Source organism: Schistocerca gregaria, chromosome 6 (assembly GCF_023897955.1).
Source record: "Schistocerca gregaria isolate iqSchGreg1 chromosome 6, iqSchGreg1.2, whole genome shotgun sequence".
Lineage (NCBI taxonomy): Eukaryota > Metazoa > Arthropoda > Insecta > Orthoptera > Acrididae > Schistocerca > Schistocerca gregaria.
The window spans coordinates 284,761,340-284,779,161 of record NC_064925.1 but is presented as its reverse complement, the minus strand read 5'-3'; the positions used below and the strand labels follow the sequence as shown (position 1 = coordinate 284,779,161).

General features: G+C 38.8%; 1 protein-coding gene across 5 annotated transcripts in view; it reads left to right on the top strand.

The window, feature by feature from the left end:
* Window positions 1-17,822, top strand: part of LOC126277951 (uncharacterized) — a 183,826-nt gene that overhangs the window by 124,676 nt on the left and 41,328 nt on the right. For all 5 annotated transcript variants that reach the window (XM_049977549.1, XM_049977554.1, XM_049977550.1 and 2 more), the window contains exons 11-14: window positions 2,452-2,570; window positions 2,724-2,919; window positions 3,000-3,220; window positions 7,394-7,510. In XM_049977549.1, the coding sequence (XP_049833506.1) occupies window positions 2,452-2,570; window positions 2,724-2,919; window positions 3,000-3,220; window positions 7,394-7,510 (653 nt within the window). The remainder of the gene's footprint in view (window positions 1-2,451; window positions 2,571-2,723; window positions 2,920-2,999; window positions 3,221-7,393; window positions 7,511-17,822) is intronic.

Genomic DNA, 17,822 nt, shown 5'->3' with positions numbered 1-17,822 from the left:
CTGTCATTAGTTCTAATGGAATGTTGTCTACTCTCGGAGCCTTGTTTCGACTTAGGTCTTCCAGTGCTCTGTCAAACTCTTCATGCAGTATCATATCTCCTATTTCATCTTCATCTACATTCTCTTCCATTTCTATAACATTGTCTTCAAGTACATCACCCTTGTATAGGCCCTATATATTACTCCTTCCAACTTTCTGCTTTCCCTTCTTTGCTAAGAACTGGGTTTCCATCTGAGTCCTTGATATTCATGCAAGTGGTTTTCTTTTCTCCAAAGGTCTCTTTAATTTTCCTGTAGGCAATATTTATCTTACCCCTAGTGATATGCGCCTCTACATCCTTAAATTTGTCCTCTAGCCATCCCTGCTTAGCCATTTTCCACTTCCTGTCGATCTCATTTTTGAGACGTTTAATGGGATGAAATTACTGCCTCTGAGTGCACTTTAATCTGCCCAACAGCGTTTTGGAAGAACTTTGTGGGCTTCCTTCCAAGGGGTCACATCTAGTTTCTCCAAACATCCCTATTACACTTTCATGCAGATGGGATATACTACCCTCACAGCCTTAGTAGCAAGTCTCTGGATTTGCCCTGCTGCTGCTGTTATGCCTACTTGATAAGGACTGCAAACACTGGAGCTGTCCTCCAATTGGTCAAACTAGTGTCTTTTCTGTGATTTCCATCATAGATGCATAAATTTCCCAGAACGTCGCCAACAAATTTGTTTTTATTCACTTTGCTTATTACAGATTTTACATATTTGTCTGGAGTAATAGATCATACCTCATTATTATATAAGCATGTGTGGCAAATTGTGCAGGTATTGTAGAATTCAGAACATATCAGTGTTTCATTTGTAAGAAATGAGCTGCCAGATGTTGTATGTCGTAGCACCACTTAAATACACTTGGCGTGGTGCATATACTATTGAAAAAATGAGAGCAGTTGAAACAGCCAAAGATTTTCAGTATGTGAAGAATGTCTCACTACTGCACAATGCATTTCAACAGCAACAATACGAATTATTTTAACAGAGAAAAAAAGCAAGCTGATTTCAGAACAAAAAACAGTCCTGCATATTTTTGTTTCGTTGTTTCTCAATTTCACTAAAATTTTAATTCAAAGGAAATGTCATATTCAGAGTTTTTAATACGCTTTTTCTCATCTGTTCACTGCAAAGTAACAAGATAAATCAAATTTCCCTCCCTCCCTCTTGCCCCAATCAACCTTTACTAAATTCACTTTACTTTCAAATTTAGAATAATAAAACTGGAACTATATCTTTCAACAAAAACTTCGTTAAATCGGTAATGAAGGGGGGGGGGGGGGGTGTCAATGAAAATTGTAGAAGGAGACCCAGCCTTGGGTACTGTAAGCAAGGTAGGATCAGGTGGATGATGGTGAAGGAGTTATGCATAGCTGTGAAGAGTAGCACAGAATAGATTAACATCGCAATGTCATGTCCACAATACATCTTGGCCTATTCCCGAATTATATTAAAACATTGTGAACCCTGCTATTTTAGTCAGTGGCTGGAAAAACACACACTATTTCCCATACATGATGCTTATGCCATGCCGAGATTTCTTTTTTATATATTTTTGTCAAAGCTCTATTAACTTTTAACATTGTTTTTCCAATTTTTAGTCATTGCTGTGAGTCGCTGAAATCTGTCATCTTTTGTGACTATTTTCTAACTGTACTATGCAATAATAAATATTCTAACACATTTGTGTAAGTTGTAAAGCAATTGTGGGTAAAAATAGATGTACACACAGAAGCTTAAGAGTGATTTCTGACATTAAAAAAATCAAATGTAAAAAGTGATACTGTAGGTCATCGTTTGTTTAATGTGTATCAAAACAAGCAATGGAGGAGGGAAGCTTGGGAAAGGGGGGGGGGGGGGGGGGGCAGAGAAGAGAGGCAACTTTCAAAAGAAGTGCAACACTGTTAGTGGAACAGAGTCCAAGCTGAGGTTCGCATATGACATATTCATCTAACTGAATGTGTGAAATGGATTTGCTATTTTTAAATTAACTTCAAAACATTGTATGTACAGGGCCTACATTAAATCCAAATGGAACAAGAGGGAAAAAATGTAATGAAAGTTTGCAAGAATGACAATAATAACCCACTAAACATCAAATTTGTGGATAACATAGTAGAAAATAAATAATTCATCATAATAATTCAGTAGCGCTAGGCGATATGGTTGAAGCAAACTGTGCATGACAACTTGACAAGTAAGGTGGTGCAATTCAGAAAAGGTTGCTACAACAATAGGCACACCTGTAATCATCATTTTGAATGCTGTGGTTTTTTGTTCAGTAATATTCTGATTTTTATTTTGTTGTTCAATATAATTCAGTAACAGTTGCATGGCAAATATAGCTAATGGAAGTGTTTTCGTTATATTCTAAATAGAAAGACTTAAATATTGCGGTGTTTGTCTAGGCATCGTGCAAACATTATGGAGGTGATACACTGAACTGTCCTGTGTGTGGTGTAACTGTGAAACCAGAGACAGAATTTATTGAACTGGACAAGCTTGGAGACTTCAAACCCACAATAAGGTGGTATAGATAATATTTTCTAATCTAATGTTTAACTTTTATTTTGTTAATGTTATTATAAATAGTGTATAAAAGTGGAACAGTCTTCTAAATTTTGTATGTAAAATGTTTGGAAGATCTCTCCGTGCTTATTAAAACATTTGTTTCCTGTAGACTGTTAAATGTTCCGGTTGTTTTCCGATTGGACACTGACGGAGATGGGAATAACAATAAAAAGAAAATGAGGCTATTTGGCCATCCAAATCTTATTCGTCTTCCCAATCGCCTCTCAGGAAAGGAACTGCATGATGCGCTAGATCGCCTTGTTCCGTATAAGCAGCCGTACTCTGTTCTGCTTGTTGATGGACAGGTAGGCAGTAATTTGAAACTATTTTCCTATGTACATAACACATACATTCTTGGTTGTGTTGAAACTTTTCTCTTTAATAGGGTTACCATTGCTCACGATGTATATACACAGTCCATTGTCGTGGATGCAGAATAGAATCTGAGGGAGAGGTGCAGCTGCAAACCGGTGACACTTTGGCTGTACGGTTTACAGACTCTGCACCAGAACCTGAAGCTCCAACAGTTGAGCATCCCAGTATGGCCACCTTGCGTTGCCAGGACCCGCTGTCGCTGTATGACTGTTTGCATGCATTTAGTGAGAGGTAACTAGCAGTAAATTTCTCTATAAAATACAAATGTGTTCTCAGTGCACTGTGTTTGACAGTCCATACTATACTTTACTTGTTACATTCACACCGTAATTGGTCTTAAGCCATAGACTATTCCAATTTGTTAATTTATTCCATATTTTTAATACTCATTTCATGTGTTTCTTTGATATTAACATCTCAAGAAATATTTGAGGTCAACATAACTTATCAAATGCAGGTTGCAGATAATTTTCTAAAGTGACTAGACAAGACTCCCCCCCCCCCCCCCCCCCCCCCTACACACACACACACACACACACACACACCAGAACTCCAGTTGTTTTCTAGTTCACCTTTATCTCTCCCCATATATTTTTATTTTCATTTTAGCCTCGTGTTACACTTTCCACCTTCTAAATACCATGTTGCCCTCACAACATCCCCACAACGACCCCATTAAGTTTTATTTACATTCCCTCCGCAAACATGCCTTCGCCCTAGCCAGATTACGCTCCCATATTTTATTTATTCAGGCTTGTCTGACATTTGGCATTTCCCCCAAAGGCCTCATACTTAAAGTTCCCATATCTGGCTGTAACCCTTCTTTCCATCAGTCCCTGTACCAGTTCCAAACCAAACAATCCAAAACCCTCACCCGCCTAATCCTTCACCTACACATCAACTCAGCCAATGAACACACCCGTCAACTCCTATCACTAATCAAAGTCCTCAGTATTTCCTCTCCCACATCCACACTGGTTGTTCAGAGCATCCTCCTACAGGCCACCAACCGCAAATTAGAACAGCATGTCACCCTTCACCTCAAAAAACTATCCAATCTCCTGGTTTCCCACCTCTGGAGAGGCAACTCACTCACCCTCCACAACCTTTCCAACAAACCTCAACCTCCTCTCATTGCACACAGACCCAGTCTCTCCCATCTACTCAATCTCCCACTTCCAGCTCCACACCCCCCAAAACCTCAAAATTATAATCGAACCACAACACCCCAATTCAGTAGCTAACCTTTCCTCCAAACCTCTCTCCCAATCCGAAACCTCCGTCCTATCCAAAGGCCTCACCTTCAGCCCTACTCCCAGATTCAACCAACCAGCCCTCGTCAAAGATTTACTGTCCTACACTCGTAGTCTCTGCTGGAAATATCACTTTGCCATGAAGGAAAAATAATCCTAATCCTCCTCCTAATGATCCAACTCCCCAAGACACTATCCAAATTGAATACTGCCTGGAGCAGTTCCGTCCTCCGTCACAGCGGGACCCACCTCCTCTTCCTCAAAATCACCCTCTCCAAACCTTCCAGGAATTTCTCACTTCCAGCCTTGCCTCTCAATCTTTCGTGAAAAACCTTAATCCTACTCCCAACATCACCACAGCTGAAGCCCAGGCTATCTGTGATCTGAAGGCTGACCAATCCATTGTCATTCTTCCTGCTGACAAGGGTCCCAAGACTGTGGTACTTGATCATCAGGAGTATGTGTCTGAGGGACTGCATTAGCTTTCAGACAACACTACATACAAAGTTTGCCAAGGTAATCCCATTCCTGATGTCCAGGTGGAGCTTCAAGGAATCCTCAGAACCTTAGGCCCTCTACAAAACCTTTCACCTGACTCCATCAACCTCCTGACCCCACCGACACCCCGCGCCCCTACCTTCTTCCTACTTCCTAAAATTCACAAACCCAAACATCCCGGCCACCCCATTGTAGCTGGTTACCAAGCCCCCACAGAACGTATCTCTGCCTATGTAGATCAACACCTTCAACCCATTACATGCAGTCTCCCATCCTTCATCAAAGACACCAACCACTTTCTCGAATGCTTGGAATCCTTACCAAATCTGTTACCCCCGGAAACCATCCTTGTAACCATTGATGCCACTTCCTTATACACAAATATCCCGCACGTCTAGGGCCTCGCTGCGATGGAGCACTTCCTTTCACCTGCTACCCTACCTAAAACCTCTTTCCTCATTACCTTAGCCAGCTTCATCCTAACCGACAACTTCTTCTCTTTTGAAGGCCAGACATACCAACAATTAAAGGGAACAGCCATGGGTACCAGGATGTCCCCCTCATACGCCAACCTACTTATGGGTCGCTTAGAGGAAGCCTTCTTGGCTTTCCAAGCCTGCCAACCCAAAGTTTGGTACAGATTTATTGAGGACATCTTCATGATCTGGGCTCACAGTGAAGAACAACTCTAGAATTTCCTCTCCAACCTCAACTCCTTAGGTTCCATCAGATTCACCTGGTCCTACTCCAAATCACATGCCACTTTCTTCTACATTGACCTCCATCTGTCCAACGGCCAGCTTCACATTTCCGTCCACATCAAACCCACTAACAAGCAACAGTACCTCCATTATGACAGCTGCCCTTCTGGCTGAAGCTCATTTGTATTTCACTATTTGGCACAGATATATACCAAGAACATTTTATTCACTTGGTTTTTCTCAAGATCCATCATTAATGTTGGTCCTTGTATTGTTGAAATTGTGAAATTATTGCTTTCCCAAGGATTTTATTTCTTTAATTTCATCGAAAGTCCAATGAAATATGCAAATTTAATTTCTGTGGCCACACAACTGTAAGGGCTAAGCTACTTATAGAAAATGCAGCAAAAACATTAATGAAGCTGACACAACACTGTTCCTAAAATGTTTTTCAATTATGCAAGTAATATTACATATTATAGCAAAGTTTCCTCAGTCTTTGTCAAAGAAAACATTAAACCAGAAGTTAAGAGTTAACCACCCAAACATTCAAAGCATCAGCGCACTCTTATGAACAATTTTCATTGGTTATCTGTTGTTAAAAACAAAAATATACGAAGTACATGCATAAAGTATCTTCAGGTTTTTTTTTTTTAATGATGCTACAGAAATTGTTTCACAGTGCCTGTGAAAGTACACAGTCTGATTTGTTTTTACACATTGTTGTCGTGTTTGAAGTACCACGATCATAGAATTCTGCAATCTGGATCCATCTGACATTAAATTTCTAGTAGTCCATATCTTCAGTAATCACTTTGTACGTGAGACTACCACTAATCGATAGAAAATGAACAGAGACCTTAGAGATGTAACAAAAGGAGACATCACAGAAAGCACTCCAGAAATAGTCAGCATAGGGCCAAGCAGGCCATTTGGGTGGTCCTGACCAAGGTAGAAACCCAAACACAGGCTACTTAGCCAGGTAGATGCATTTGTTGGTAAAGACTCGGTGCTCAGCTCAGTATGTAACAAGCCCAACTGATGTGGCCAAAGGCTTATATTTGCACCTCTTTATATTGTCCTTGTCCCTATTATAGTTCGTGTTTTTTATAATGATTACTCCTGTGTCTTTATAAAGTTTAACTGTAATTTTTATCATTTTTGTTTGAGTATGTTCAGATGACATTTCACATATATAAGGTTTTTGATGAAGGTGTGGTTGGATATAGTATTCTTATGACCATAAGCTCACCGGGCAAAGTCAGTAAATATATTTTCAATTCACAGTTCAGGGTGGTTACATTCCAAACTTAACTTCACTACAATCAATTAATTTAAGTAAAGGCCTATTTAGAGAGCCCAAATGAGCCTAATAGACAGAAGTAAGTAATTTGACAGTTCTCGCTAAATACCAGAAGGAATTTTTAGGAATTGTGATATGACATTATAAATTTGTATAACATATGTAAGTAAACATATTAAAAACAAAGATTCCAAGGCTTACCAAGCGGGAAAGCGCCGGCAGACAGGCACATGAACAAAACACACAAACACACACACAGAATTACGAGCTTTCGCAACTGGCAGTTGCTTCGTCAGGAAGGAAGGAAGGAGAGGGAAAAATGAAAGGGTGTGGGTTTTAAGGGAGAGGGTAAGGAGTCATTCCAATCCCGGGATTGGAATGACTCCTTCCCCACTCCCTTAAAACCCACATCCTTTCATCTTTCCCTCTCCTTCCTGAAGAAGCAACCATCGGTTGCGAAAGCTAGTAATTCTGTGTGTGTGTTTTGTTCATGTGCCTGTCTGCCGGCGCTTTCCCGCTTGGTAAGTCTTGGAATCTTTGTTTTTAATATATTTTTCCCATGTGGAAGTTTCTTTCTGTTTTATTTATATGTAAGTAAACATATGTACTTGAGTCAAATGTATACTAAAATGAAAGAATTAATTTTCAGTGAGCAGTTAGATGAGCATAATCCTTGGTACTGCCCTGTTTGCCAGAAAAACCAGTGTGCAACAAAGACATTGTCTGTATGGAGATACCCAGATTACCTAATAGTTTACCTGAAGAGGTGAGTAATTATCTTCATGTAGTTGAAGCTGATAAATAACTTTCTGAATAATCTCTCTCTCTCTCTCTCTCTCTCTCTCTCTCTCTCTCTCTCTCTCTCTCTCTCGCCCTTGTGCCGCATCATATCCTGACACCCCCCCCCCCCTTCCATCTTGTGATTGTTAGCATAATTAATCCTCCTCATGCTACTTGATACTTACTTACCTTCTGCTTGCCATAAGTATTCCTCCCCTCTCAGTTGTCACATTCTTTTGCTTTCTCCCTAGAACTGTCTGCAGTGGCTGCCCCTAATGCTCAGTGTAACCATTGTGTATGGTGATATTTTATTTATTTTTTATTTTTATTTTTTTATGCACTAACATAAAAAGTTGTCTGCTACATGAGTGAAGACGAACAAAGCCTTAGTTATTTGAAACTGACTATTTAAAAAACTGCTAATTGGGAACTTCTTGACTTGATTGTTTGCTTTTGCAAAAATCTCAACACCTCTTTCTTCCGAAACAGCCTTTGTTTTCTTCGTTTGGCAGTATTTAAGCTTTCAAGAATGATTTGCACTGTTGAAAAGCAGCGGTATTTTCCTGCCAATGAACTGAATGTGTCGCTGAATTCAAACATTACTTGTCTTTTCCCACTCAATTCAATGTTTCGTGGACATTCATACCCATGCAACCCATGCTTAACAACATTGCCGATTGAACTGACAAGGTACTTAGCATAGAAGTAGAATTGAACATATGGTAACATTATTTTTGACGTTTAGGGAAGAACTTTGGTGCAATTGAAAAAGAACTGGGGATTTCATTTTCCAGTCGCTTTAGCGCAGAGTGCAGGCACTATAGGCTATATTGGCAGCCAGCTGCAAGTGTAAACAAACCAGAATTTTAACCACCAGACAGGAGAGGAGCAGTGCAGGGAAACAAGCCTCGCATCTCTTTAACAGAACAGCGGCCTAGAGCAGAACTGACACATCGTTACAAGGATCACCAATCGGATCTCTTCTGGTGTTGTAAGGGTGATAATTGAAATTGGTTATGGACTAGGATTAGTTGCTTCACTTTCTTGAAAATAAGAAAAGTAAGCAAGTCATTTGGTGACGGCTACTACGCAATTGTTTGTTGAGGTTAGCCATTATTGTTAACGATGTAGTTCAGGCCCGATCTAAAGCAGTATTTTATGCAACCAAAGTGTACAACATCTCTCACCTAATTTGCTATGTTAAAAGTGTAAGCATTTTACCATTTTTTGAGCTATGGCTAACAAACATACATGTTTCTTAGTAGTAAAATGCTAGGTCCCATGGCTGAGTACTACTATGTTGCATGTGTCTTAAATAGACCTTTTAACTGTCCACAATAAACATGGTCCCACATCATTGAGTGTACTGATACATTATTTGTTCATACACTTTTTATTTTGCAAACAGGTTCTTACACACATTATTCGCGGCTTTGCCAAATGGTGTACAATATGAGTAACTGAAAACTGGTCCATTTTCAATATTTGTAAGTAAAAAATAAAACTTTTTAACACAATCTCTGATAAAATAGTTCATCTGGATACAAATTGCTATGAAATAGCATCTATTAAGTCTCTTTGCATTTTAAGGCAGAATTCACTTCTATTTCACATTTAGCACAAAATGCGAATTTTTAAGGTCCCTAATTATTGGGTTTGACCTGTTGGATGCAGTATGCCCTGACAGTATGCCTGAGAACTAGCTAACACAGATATACAAGGGTTTGCTGAAAAGTAATGCCTCTGAATTATTTAGGTGAAAACTCATAAAGCTTTTTAAATAAAACAAACATTATTAACATTCTGCATCCTTATACTTCACGTCTTCATATTTGCAGCAGTATGCCACTAGAGGGCTCAGAATTGTAGCATGTAATGTGGTGGTGTGTAGTGTAACTCTGGCAGTGTGTGAGAAATAGCATGCTGTAATAGAGTTTCGAACCCAATGGGTTAATATACACACAGGGTACCTTCTTGCACGTGACAGTGCCAGACCACACACAAGTGCTGCGACATGTAACAACAGACATCTTGGGTTCCCTGTCATTGACCACTGTGTTACAGTCCTGACTTGGACCCATCCCATTTTCATCCATTTCCAAAACTTATAGAGCACCTTTGTGGATATAACTTTAATAGTGATGAAGCCGTGCAGAAAAATGTGAGTTCGTGGCTCCGTCAACAAAGTCAAACATTCTACAGTGACAGTATCAAAAAACTAGTCTTGTGCTGGGAGAAATGTGTTCATTACCAGGGAAGCTATGCCAAGAAGTAAATATGTAGGTATGAAGAAAAGACATAGAATCTTAGTAATGTTTCTTTCACTTAAAATGCTTTCAGAGTGTTCACAAAAAAAAATTCGGGTGCATTACTTTTCTGCATGTGCTCTTATTTTTCACATACACTTAGCATTTCAGGGATGAATGTTAACAAGTAGTCATTTCTTCCATTGATGTAGCCATTATGCAGAAGTCAGCTGAATAGTCACTAGATTCTCTACAGGTAAATACAAACAATGATCTTAATATAATCCATTTTATGGAATTCACTGAGATGGAAGTTGTTTTAACAATGTTAACTCACAGCTACGCATTACAAGTCTCAGATTCTCATCATCATTTGGCCCTCTATATTTAAATCATCAATCAGATGTATGGCATTTTCTCAAAGTAGCAATCTTAAAAGAAAGTCCTGGTTGAAGTGTGTGCTGCAGTTTGCAATTTGTTATCATTAGTTGTGGCCAGTTGTGTGATAGTATACAGCAGCCAATGAGAATCACTCAATTTTATAATCTTTGGTCGACACAAATATTTGGCTGTTTTACTGCGTATGTGATAGTTTACAAGGTGATGGTTGAGATTGGACCTCAAAGAACAACAAAAGCAAATATGTATGTTTACAGTCACTTTTATTGTTAGATTTTCTGTATTTTGTAACATATCATGCTTTCTGAGGTTGTCATTATGACGGGACCTAATAACGGAAGTTGTTGCAATTCGAATCAAAATACCTGATAACTTCATAAATGAAGCATAGGAAATTTCGAACAAGTAATTAGTTAATCACATCTTACTCACAGTTCATAGAGTCCACTTTCCATCATTCATCACACAAACCATCACAGACAGCAACATGCAGTGGAAACTGAAGACTGTAAGTGTAAATTTACCGACGTCATCATCTTTCTGTAAAATTTCAATCTTGTGTACCACTGTTTTGCCCCATCACTGTACTGCTCATTTGCCAATGTGCCTCCTAAAGCACAACCCACAGCTATTATCTTTGGAATTGGGAAAAAGCAGTTGCTGAGAAGTGTAAGACATCTGTGATTGAGAGTGTTATTGAGGGTGTTACGCCTTATTGCACTCGGCACAAAGCATGCACCTTGTAAAAACACACAAGAAAATCTGCTCCATGCCATCCTTACAATTTTAGGCACTTAGTCATGATACGGAGTCAAAGTTGGAGCAACAGTAAGAAACACCTAAATATCGTAACACTTAATATAGTGAATTCATATTTCATTGGCATGTTGACTGATAATAAGCACCTTCTAAATGGCAGTTTTATTTTGCTTGATTATTATTTTCCATTTTACTGCAGTATTTTAAACTGAGAGAGACATGAAATTAACAAAACAAACAGTCTACAGTTCTAAATAAGATTTTTTGAGCTCTCAAATGGGAAAAGCATGTGTTTTCTTTACCACTTAATATGCCATCCAAACTCCTTCAATTCAGTGACCACTTACATGACATTATGGAGGTTATCGTAGGTTCTTAAACCAGGGTCAGGCCGGTTTTTTCAAACAGTGTGTTTATCTCCACACACTTATTTTCAGTGGGACTGAGGTCTGGACCAAAGGTGACCAGTCAAAAAGAAATATCTAATTCTCTTCTTCAAACTGGGTAGGCATCGTAGCTGACTTGTGTTCAACATTGATTCTGCTGGAGACGGGTTAATCCCTTTGGACATAGTTGATGCACTTATGGAATCATAGCATTACCTGAAATATGAGAATGCTTGACGGGCTTAAGTCAGCCATCTATCCTGTGAAGCAAGCTGAAGCGACCCCAGTCTGGACGAACCAGTCTTTGTGCTCACAAGTTGTTACTACTGTCAAACAGATGCGACCCCCTCTAGAAAGTTGACGGTTGTGGTGCTCAAAGTCATTGTTCCATCAACCACCATAGCCAGTAGACAACTTCCACACCACTCATACCAGTGATGCATGTGCGCTGTGCTGAGATATATTTGTCAGTGATGGGATATCCATACTGTGGAATTTATGTTTAGCAACATTGCATAGGAAGTAAATAAGGACTGTAAACAAAATATAGGAAGTGGATGTGATAGTATATCCAGTATGGAGTGTGATTATGTTTAAAACATTGAAAACCAAAAAAATGTATTTATTTCTAACAAGGATGTTAAGTCCAGATCCATATAAGATTTAACCATGTAATTTCTGCTTTTACCTACTAACAGTGTTTGGAACTATCTTTCTAATTAATCATGAATTCCCAGGAATTTATGGATTTTGGGAATATTGCCAGCAATATTCCCTGGGAATATTTCATCAATTTTACTTTCCCGGGAATTTTACAACACTAAGAACACACAAGATACGCTGGTGTTAAGTTTAATTGAAAAGAAATACATCTAGGTCTGGTCAGAATCATAACTCCACCTGTATAAACCATCAAAAATGCAACAATAATAAGACAGTAGTCCGTAAATCCCTATTCCAAAGAGTCTTGCAAGTTACCAAGAGTTGTTCGAGAACAGTTTTAAAGGTGTTGAATGCTACTGCCCATACAGTAGGAGACAAGAGGGAAACACAGCAACAGACCACATAAAATTGCAATGGAAATTTAGGACATGATCCACTCTCACTGAGGCAAGTTTCCTTCCAAACCATCCCATTATCATCAAGGCAAGTCCAAAATGAAATATTTTCACAACACTTACCTCAGTATCGCTACACTTTTCACATCATTCAGAGGTAATGTTCTCTCTGAAACCAGTACAGTACTCCAGATGAAGTATAAAACTTATAATAAGTTCTTTAGGGAGAATAGTCCATATTTATTTCAAAACAAAAAACCGTTACCAGTGATATATCCTGAGGGTGTGAAGTCATATTGAGTGACAGTGCAAATGATCTTCATAAAGATGTACATGAAGAACACAAACTAATGGTTACGGAGTACAGCATGCTCAAGGTCAAGTATTTGAAGTCGGCCAAACTTGACAACATAAATACCTTAGTACTCGAGTCTGATTACACACGGAACCTGCCTCTGCCTAAACTGAGCATTACTGTGCTATTCTATAAGAGGCTACTGTGAAACTATGTATTTAATGTTCACTGTTTTTTTGTTCCACAAAGGTTCAGCAAAAAAAAAAAAGATTCAAATTTTGTGTGTTTCATTTTGTACAACTTCATAAGTAGGAAACTCCAGGAGCCAAACAATATTAAGACTATTATACTTCTATCGGATTCATGTGGAGAGCAAACTAAAAATATGGGCATGGTAGGATGCTATACAACATGTATTTCCTGTTAGAGGACACTCGTGCAGTCAATGCGACCGTGACTTCGGCCTATATGGAAAAATGCTAAGGAATATTGAAAACATTGAGAATGTGTGCCAATTTATTTCAGTGCTTCTGAGTTACAGAAAGAATCCAGTACCCTTTGAGATGGTGAAAAGAATGTATGTTATTGAAGTGCGGACATCAGCTTTATCACCACACTACATCACAAAATTCAAAGGAAAGGCACAATTTGAAGTACATAATATCCCATTTTGTGTTACATGAGAAATGCATTTTACGTCTCTTCTACATATGCAGAAACGTTCAAATAAAGAAACGTGGGTGTACATTGCCAGTGCGGAAGACGGACATGGTGATGGTGAAGGCGTCTTACGATGGGATTATGAATGCAAAGAAGAAAGATATCTTCGCACTACTCAAATTCCTTCAAGATGACAATGCAGAAATGCTTAAGAATATTGTTGACGGTTATGCACCTGCGACAGATAATGACAGCCCACGATGCGAAACTGACACATGTTCATTAGTAACCACGCATAGACTGTTAAAAATCATTTTCAAGGACAGTGTTGTGTCCTATGAACGTTCGTAATTGAATAAATGCATTTCTTTCACTTTTTGTATGATTATGTTAATACTAGGTTTTAAAAGAGGATTAGTATGTATTGTGTTCATTGGTATATATAATGCCCTTGGGAACACCTTTACAGTGGACTGTTGCTTTGAAAACAGATTTTTTGTCGAATTAGAATAGATTTTATTGCTTTATGGTCTGAGTATGATACCTTCAGATTCAATGACTGTTTAATAGTCAAATATGGAAAATGTCATTTTCTTGTTTTGAGAAAAAAAGTGTGTTACTGTATCATCAGTTCAAATGTAAGTCATACACAGTAAACCATTCTTTCTATTGGACTAAAATTTCATCCATGTACGAGGGATTAAAATGAAAGAAAGTTCAACATCAAATATTTGATGCTCTGTATCTCATTTCAATAGACTGCAATTGAGTCATTCCAGAGAACACATCTATAGCTGATGTAAAAGTACAGTGTAGAATTATGGAACATATTCTCTTCTCTTGCATTATGACTTTATTGAAGGATTAAGATGTTGTCTACAAAAATAAACACGAATTCTATAAACAGAGATTTTGCTAAACACAGCTCGTTCATGAACTCCACAGCGCCATAGGCAAAAACATCCAGGATCATCGGAACAGTCTTACAAAAATGTAATTCATTCACTAAATAATTTGCTTAGACAATACATGTAAGACTCTTGCTCATTGGTTTGGGACTCTTATCAGGTTGCATTAATAGAATAAATAGAGAAGATCAAATGCAGTGCAGCACATTTCGTTTCTTGATTGTTCAGTTAGCATTATTAGTGTTATGGAGTTAATCAACAGACTGCAGCATCAGGTGCTACAAGAGCGGCAGTGTGTGTAAGGCGTGGTTTGGTATTGATATTCTGAGAGCTGTAGTCTAAGAAGGGTCGGGCAACATATTACTTCCTCTCTCATAGTGATGTGGGCTAGGCAAATGCCCAGTGGGCAGGACATTTACAAATGAGCATTTGCTCAGAAACTTGCCCAAAGCAATTTAAAATGCCCAATATCTGGACATTATAAAAAATTTGCTTTTTAAAGTTTTCACTGTTAGAATGTGTAATTTACCAATTAAAATAAAGGATAGGCTGAAACTCCCGACATTACATATTTCGTTCATTCACACACACACACACACACACACACACACACCACGTTGAACAGCTGTCTAGTGGTAAGCTGGTTTAAAAAGCATGCCATCACTTGGTAATCCATGCCAAATCTCTAAGTATTATTGAAGAATGATTATTGATAGCAAAATTATTACTGAATGTAGTAAACAGCAGGCATGTGTTACTTCGATAATAAAGTTATTCTTAAATGTTACCCTATTTTCAGTAGGGGGGGGGGGGGGGGGAGATTATTTTTAAGATGTAGCAACATTCGAGACATACTACAGGGTTAATACAAACAATTGAAGCGATTTCACAGCTCTACAATAACTTTATTATTTGAGATATTTTCACAATGCTTTGCACACACATACAAAAACTCAAAAAGTTTTTTTAGGCATTCACAAATGTTCGATATGTGCCCCTTTAGTGATCAGCAGACATCAAGCCAATAATCAAGTTCCTCCCACACTCGGCGTAGCATGTCCCCATCAATGAGCTCGAAAGCATCGTTGATGCGAGCTCCCAGTTCTGGCACGTTTCTTGGTAGAGGAGGTTTAAACACTGAATCTTTCACATAACCCCACAGAAAGAAATCGCATGGGGTTAAGTCGGGAGAGCGTGGAGGCCGTGACATGAATTGCTGATCATGATCTCCACCACGACCGATCCATCGGTTTTCCAATCTCCTGTTTAAGAAATGCCAAACATTATGATGGAAGTGCGGTGGAGCACCATCCTGTTCAAAGATGAAGTCGGCACTGTCGGTCTCCAGTTGTGACATGAGCCAATTTTTCAGCATGTACAGATACAAGTGTCCTGTAACGTTTTTTTCGCAGAAGAAAAAGGGGCTGTAAACTTTAAACCGTGAGATTGCACAAAACACATTAACTTTTGGTGAATTGCCAATTTGTTGCACGAATGCGTGAGGATTCTCTACCACCCAGATTCACACGTTGTGTCTGTTCACTTCACCACTAAGAAAAAAATGTTTCATCACTGAAAACAAGTTTCGCACTGAACGCATTCTCTTCCATGAGCTGTTGCAACCGTGTCGAAAATTCAAAGCATTTGACTTTGTCATCGGGTGTCAGGGCTTGTAGCAATTGTAAACGGTAAGGCTTCTGCTTTAGCCTTTTCCGTAAGATTTTCCAAACTGTCGACTGTTGTATGTTTAGCTCCCTGCTAGCTTTATTCGTAGACTTCCGCGGGCTACGCGTGAAACTTGCCCGCACGTGTTCAACCGTTTCTTCGCTCACTGCTGGCCGACACGTGATTTCCCCTTACAGAGGCATCCAGAAGCTTTAAACTGTGCATACCATCGCCGAATGGAGTTAGCAGTTGGTGGATCTTCGTTGAACTTTGTCCTCAAGTGTCGTTGCGCTGTTATGACTGACTGATGTGAGTGCATTTCAAGCACAACGTACGCTTTCTCAGCTCCTGTCGCCATTTTGTCTCACTGCGCTCTCGAGCGCTCTGGCGGCAGAAACCTGAAGTGCGGCTTCAGCCGAACAAAACTTTTGAGTTTTTCTACGTATCTGTAGTGTGTCATGACCATATGTCAATGAATGGAGCTACAGTGAATTTATGAAATCACTTCAATCATTTGTAATAGCCCTGTATAGTTTTCTGTTCTGCTTCTTTATTTATGTACTTTCATATTACTACACTGCTTTGTAGATAAAATGATAACATGAACATAAAAAGGATATAACAAAAAATCTATTACCATATTGCTGGTAATCTTCTTGATCTGGCCGTACAAGGTAGTAACCTGAAGCCTATTGAGATGCTTGATGCTTTAGGCTTTGTTTGTGTCATAGCAAGGAACACTGGACTAAATGTTATTTGGGATAGAGAGATCTTGGCTGATTTTAGGGACAAACAAGGAATCTGGTCCAGCCAATTTGTGTGGCAAGGAGTGAGTTCTCACACGCAGGAAGATAAAAATAATTGTGTAAATCATTTATTGTGGTGTCGATGTTCAAGAGGAACTTGTAATTGGCAGAAGTTGCTGTAAAAAATCTGGGAACACCAGTTACATATGCTTCTACAGAGCACTGCTTCATCACTTTAGCATGGATCCACAGTACGCACACAAAAAGGGGAAAAAAAAGAATCACATTAGAGAGACATGCAAAACTAACCTGCCTCTATTGTAACTGGAGATTGATGACTGAAACAAGCAGGAACACAACATAAGCCTGTCGATTCCAGTGAAAAACCCATACTGAACAGTCCAAGCAAAGACAAAGTGGAAGGGAACCCAGCAGTCAATGAGGAATGGGATTCAGGAGAATCTGAGGTTGTCAGAACTTAACAAGTTGTGAAGATCAAGAAACTGAAAATATTTTCAATTTTCTGTAAGAGACAAACTATTATTCTGCATTGTTGACAACTATGAGGTCTGTCTAAAAAGTATACAACTTTTGATTTTCCCACACAAAATAGAGACAATAGTGCAGCGCCACTGTACACAGTAAAAGAAACAGACCATTATGCACATCCATGAATTTTGTCGCCTTCCAGTGCTTTTTTCCTTTCTTCTGGACTACCCCAAGAATTGGTCTTATTAAAGATGTTAAAAATGGTTTACAGTCCAACTATCGTCTAAGTGTCAACCCGCTTTTTCAACTTGGTTCCCAACTACTAAAGAAGCAATGTTGCAAACTCCTTTTCCAATACAAAATATCAGCTTAAAATTTTTATATATGCACCCATTACCTGTTAATCTTTAAAATGCAAAAATAGCCAGGCGTTTATGAATTTTCCGCTACAGAATATCAGCTTGGATTTTTTTATATGCGCCACTTATCAATTAGCTCATAAAATGCATAAATGCTGGGCATTTATGGATTTTGGACATTTATCCTGGCATTTATACTGGGCATTTGCCCCAGCTTATAAACCTCTTGGTATTTTACACCTCTGCTTCCCACACATGTCTCTCAAAATGCCCATGAAGAGGAATTAGAGCTGATATGGGGGTTTACTGGCAATTGTTTCTAGGTGCC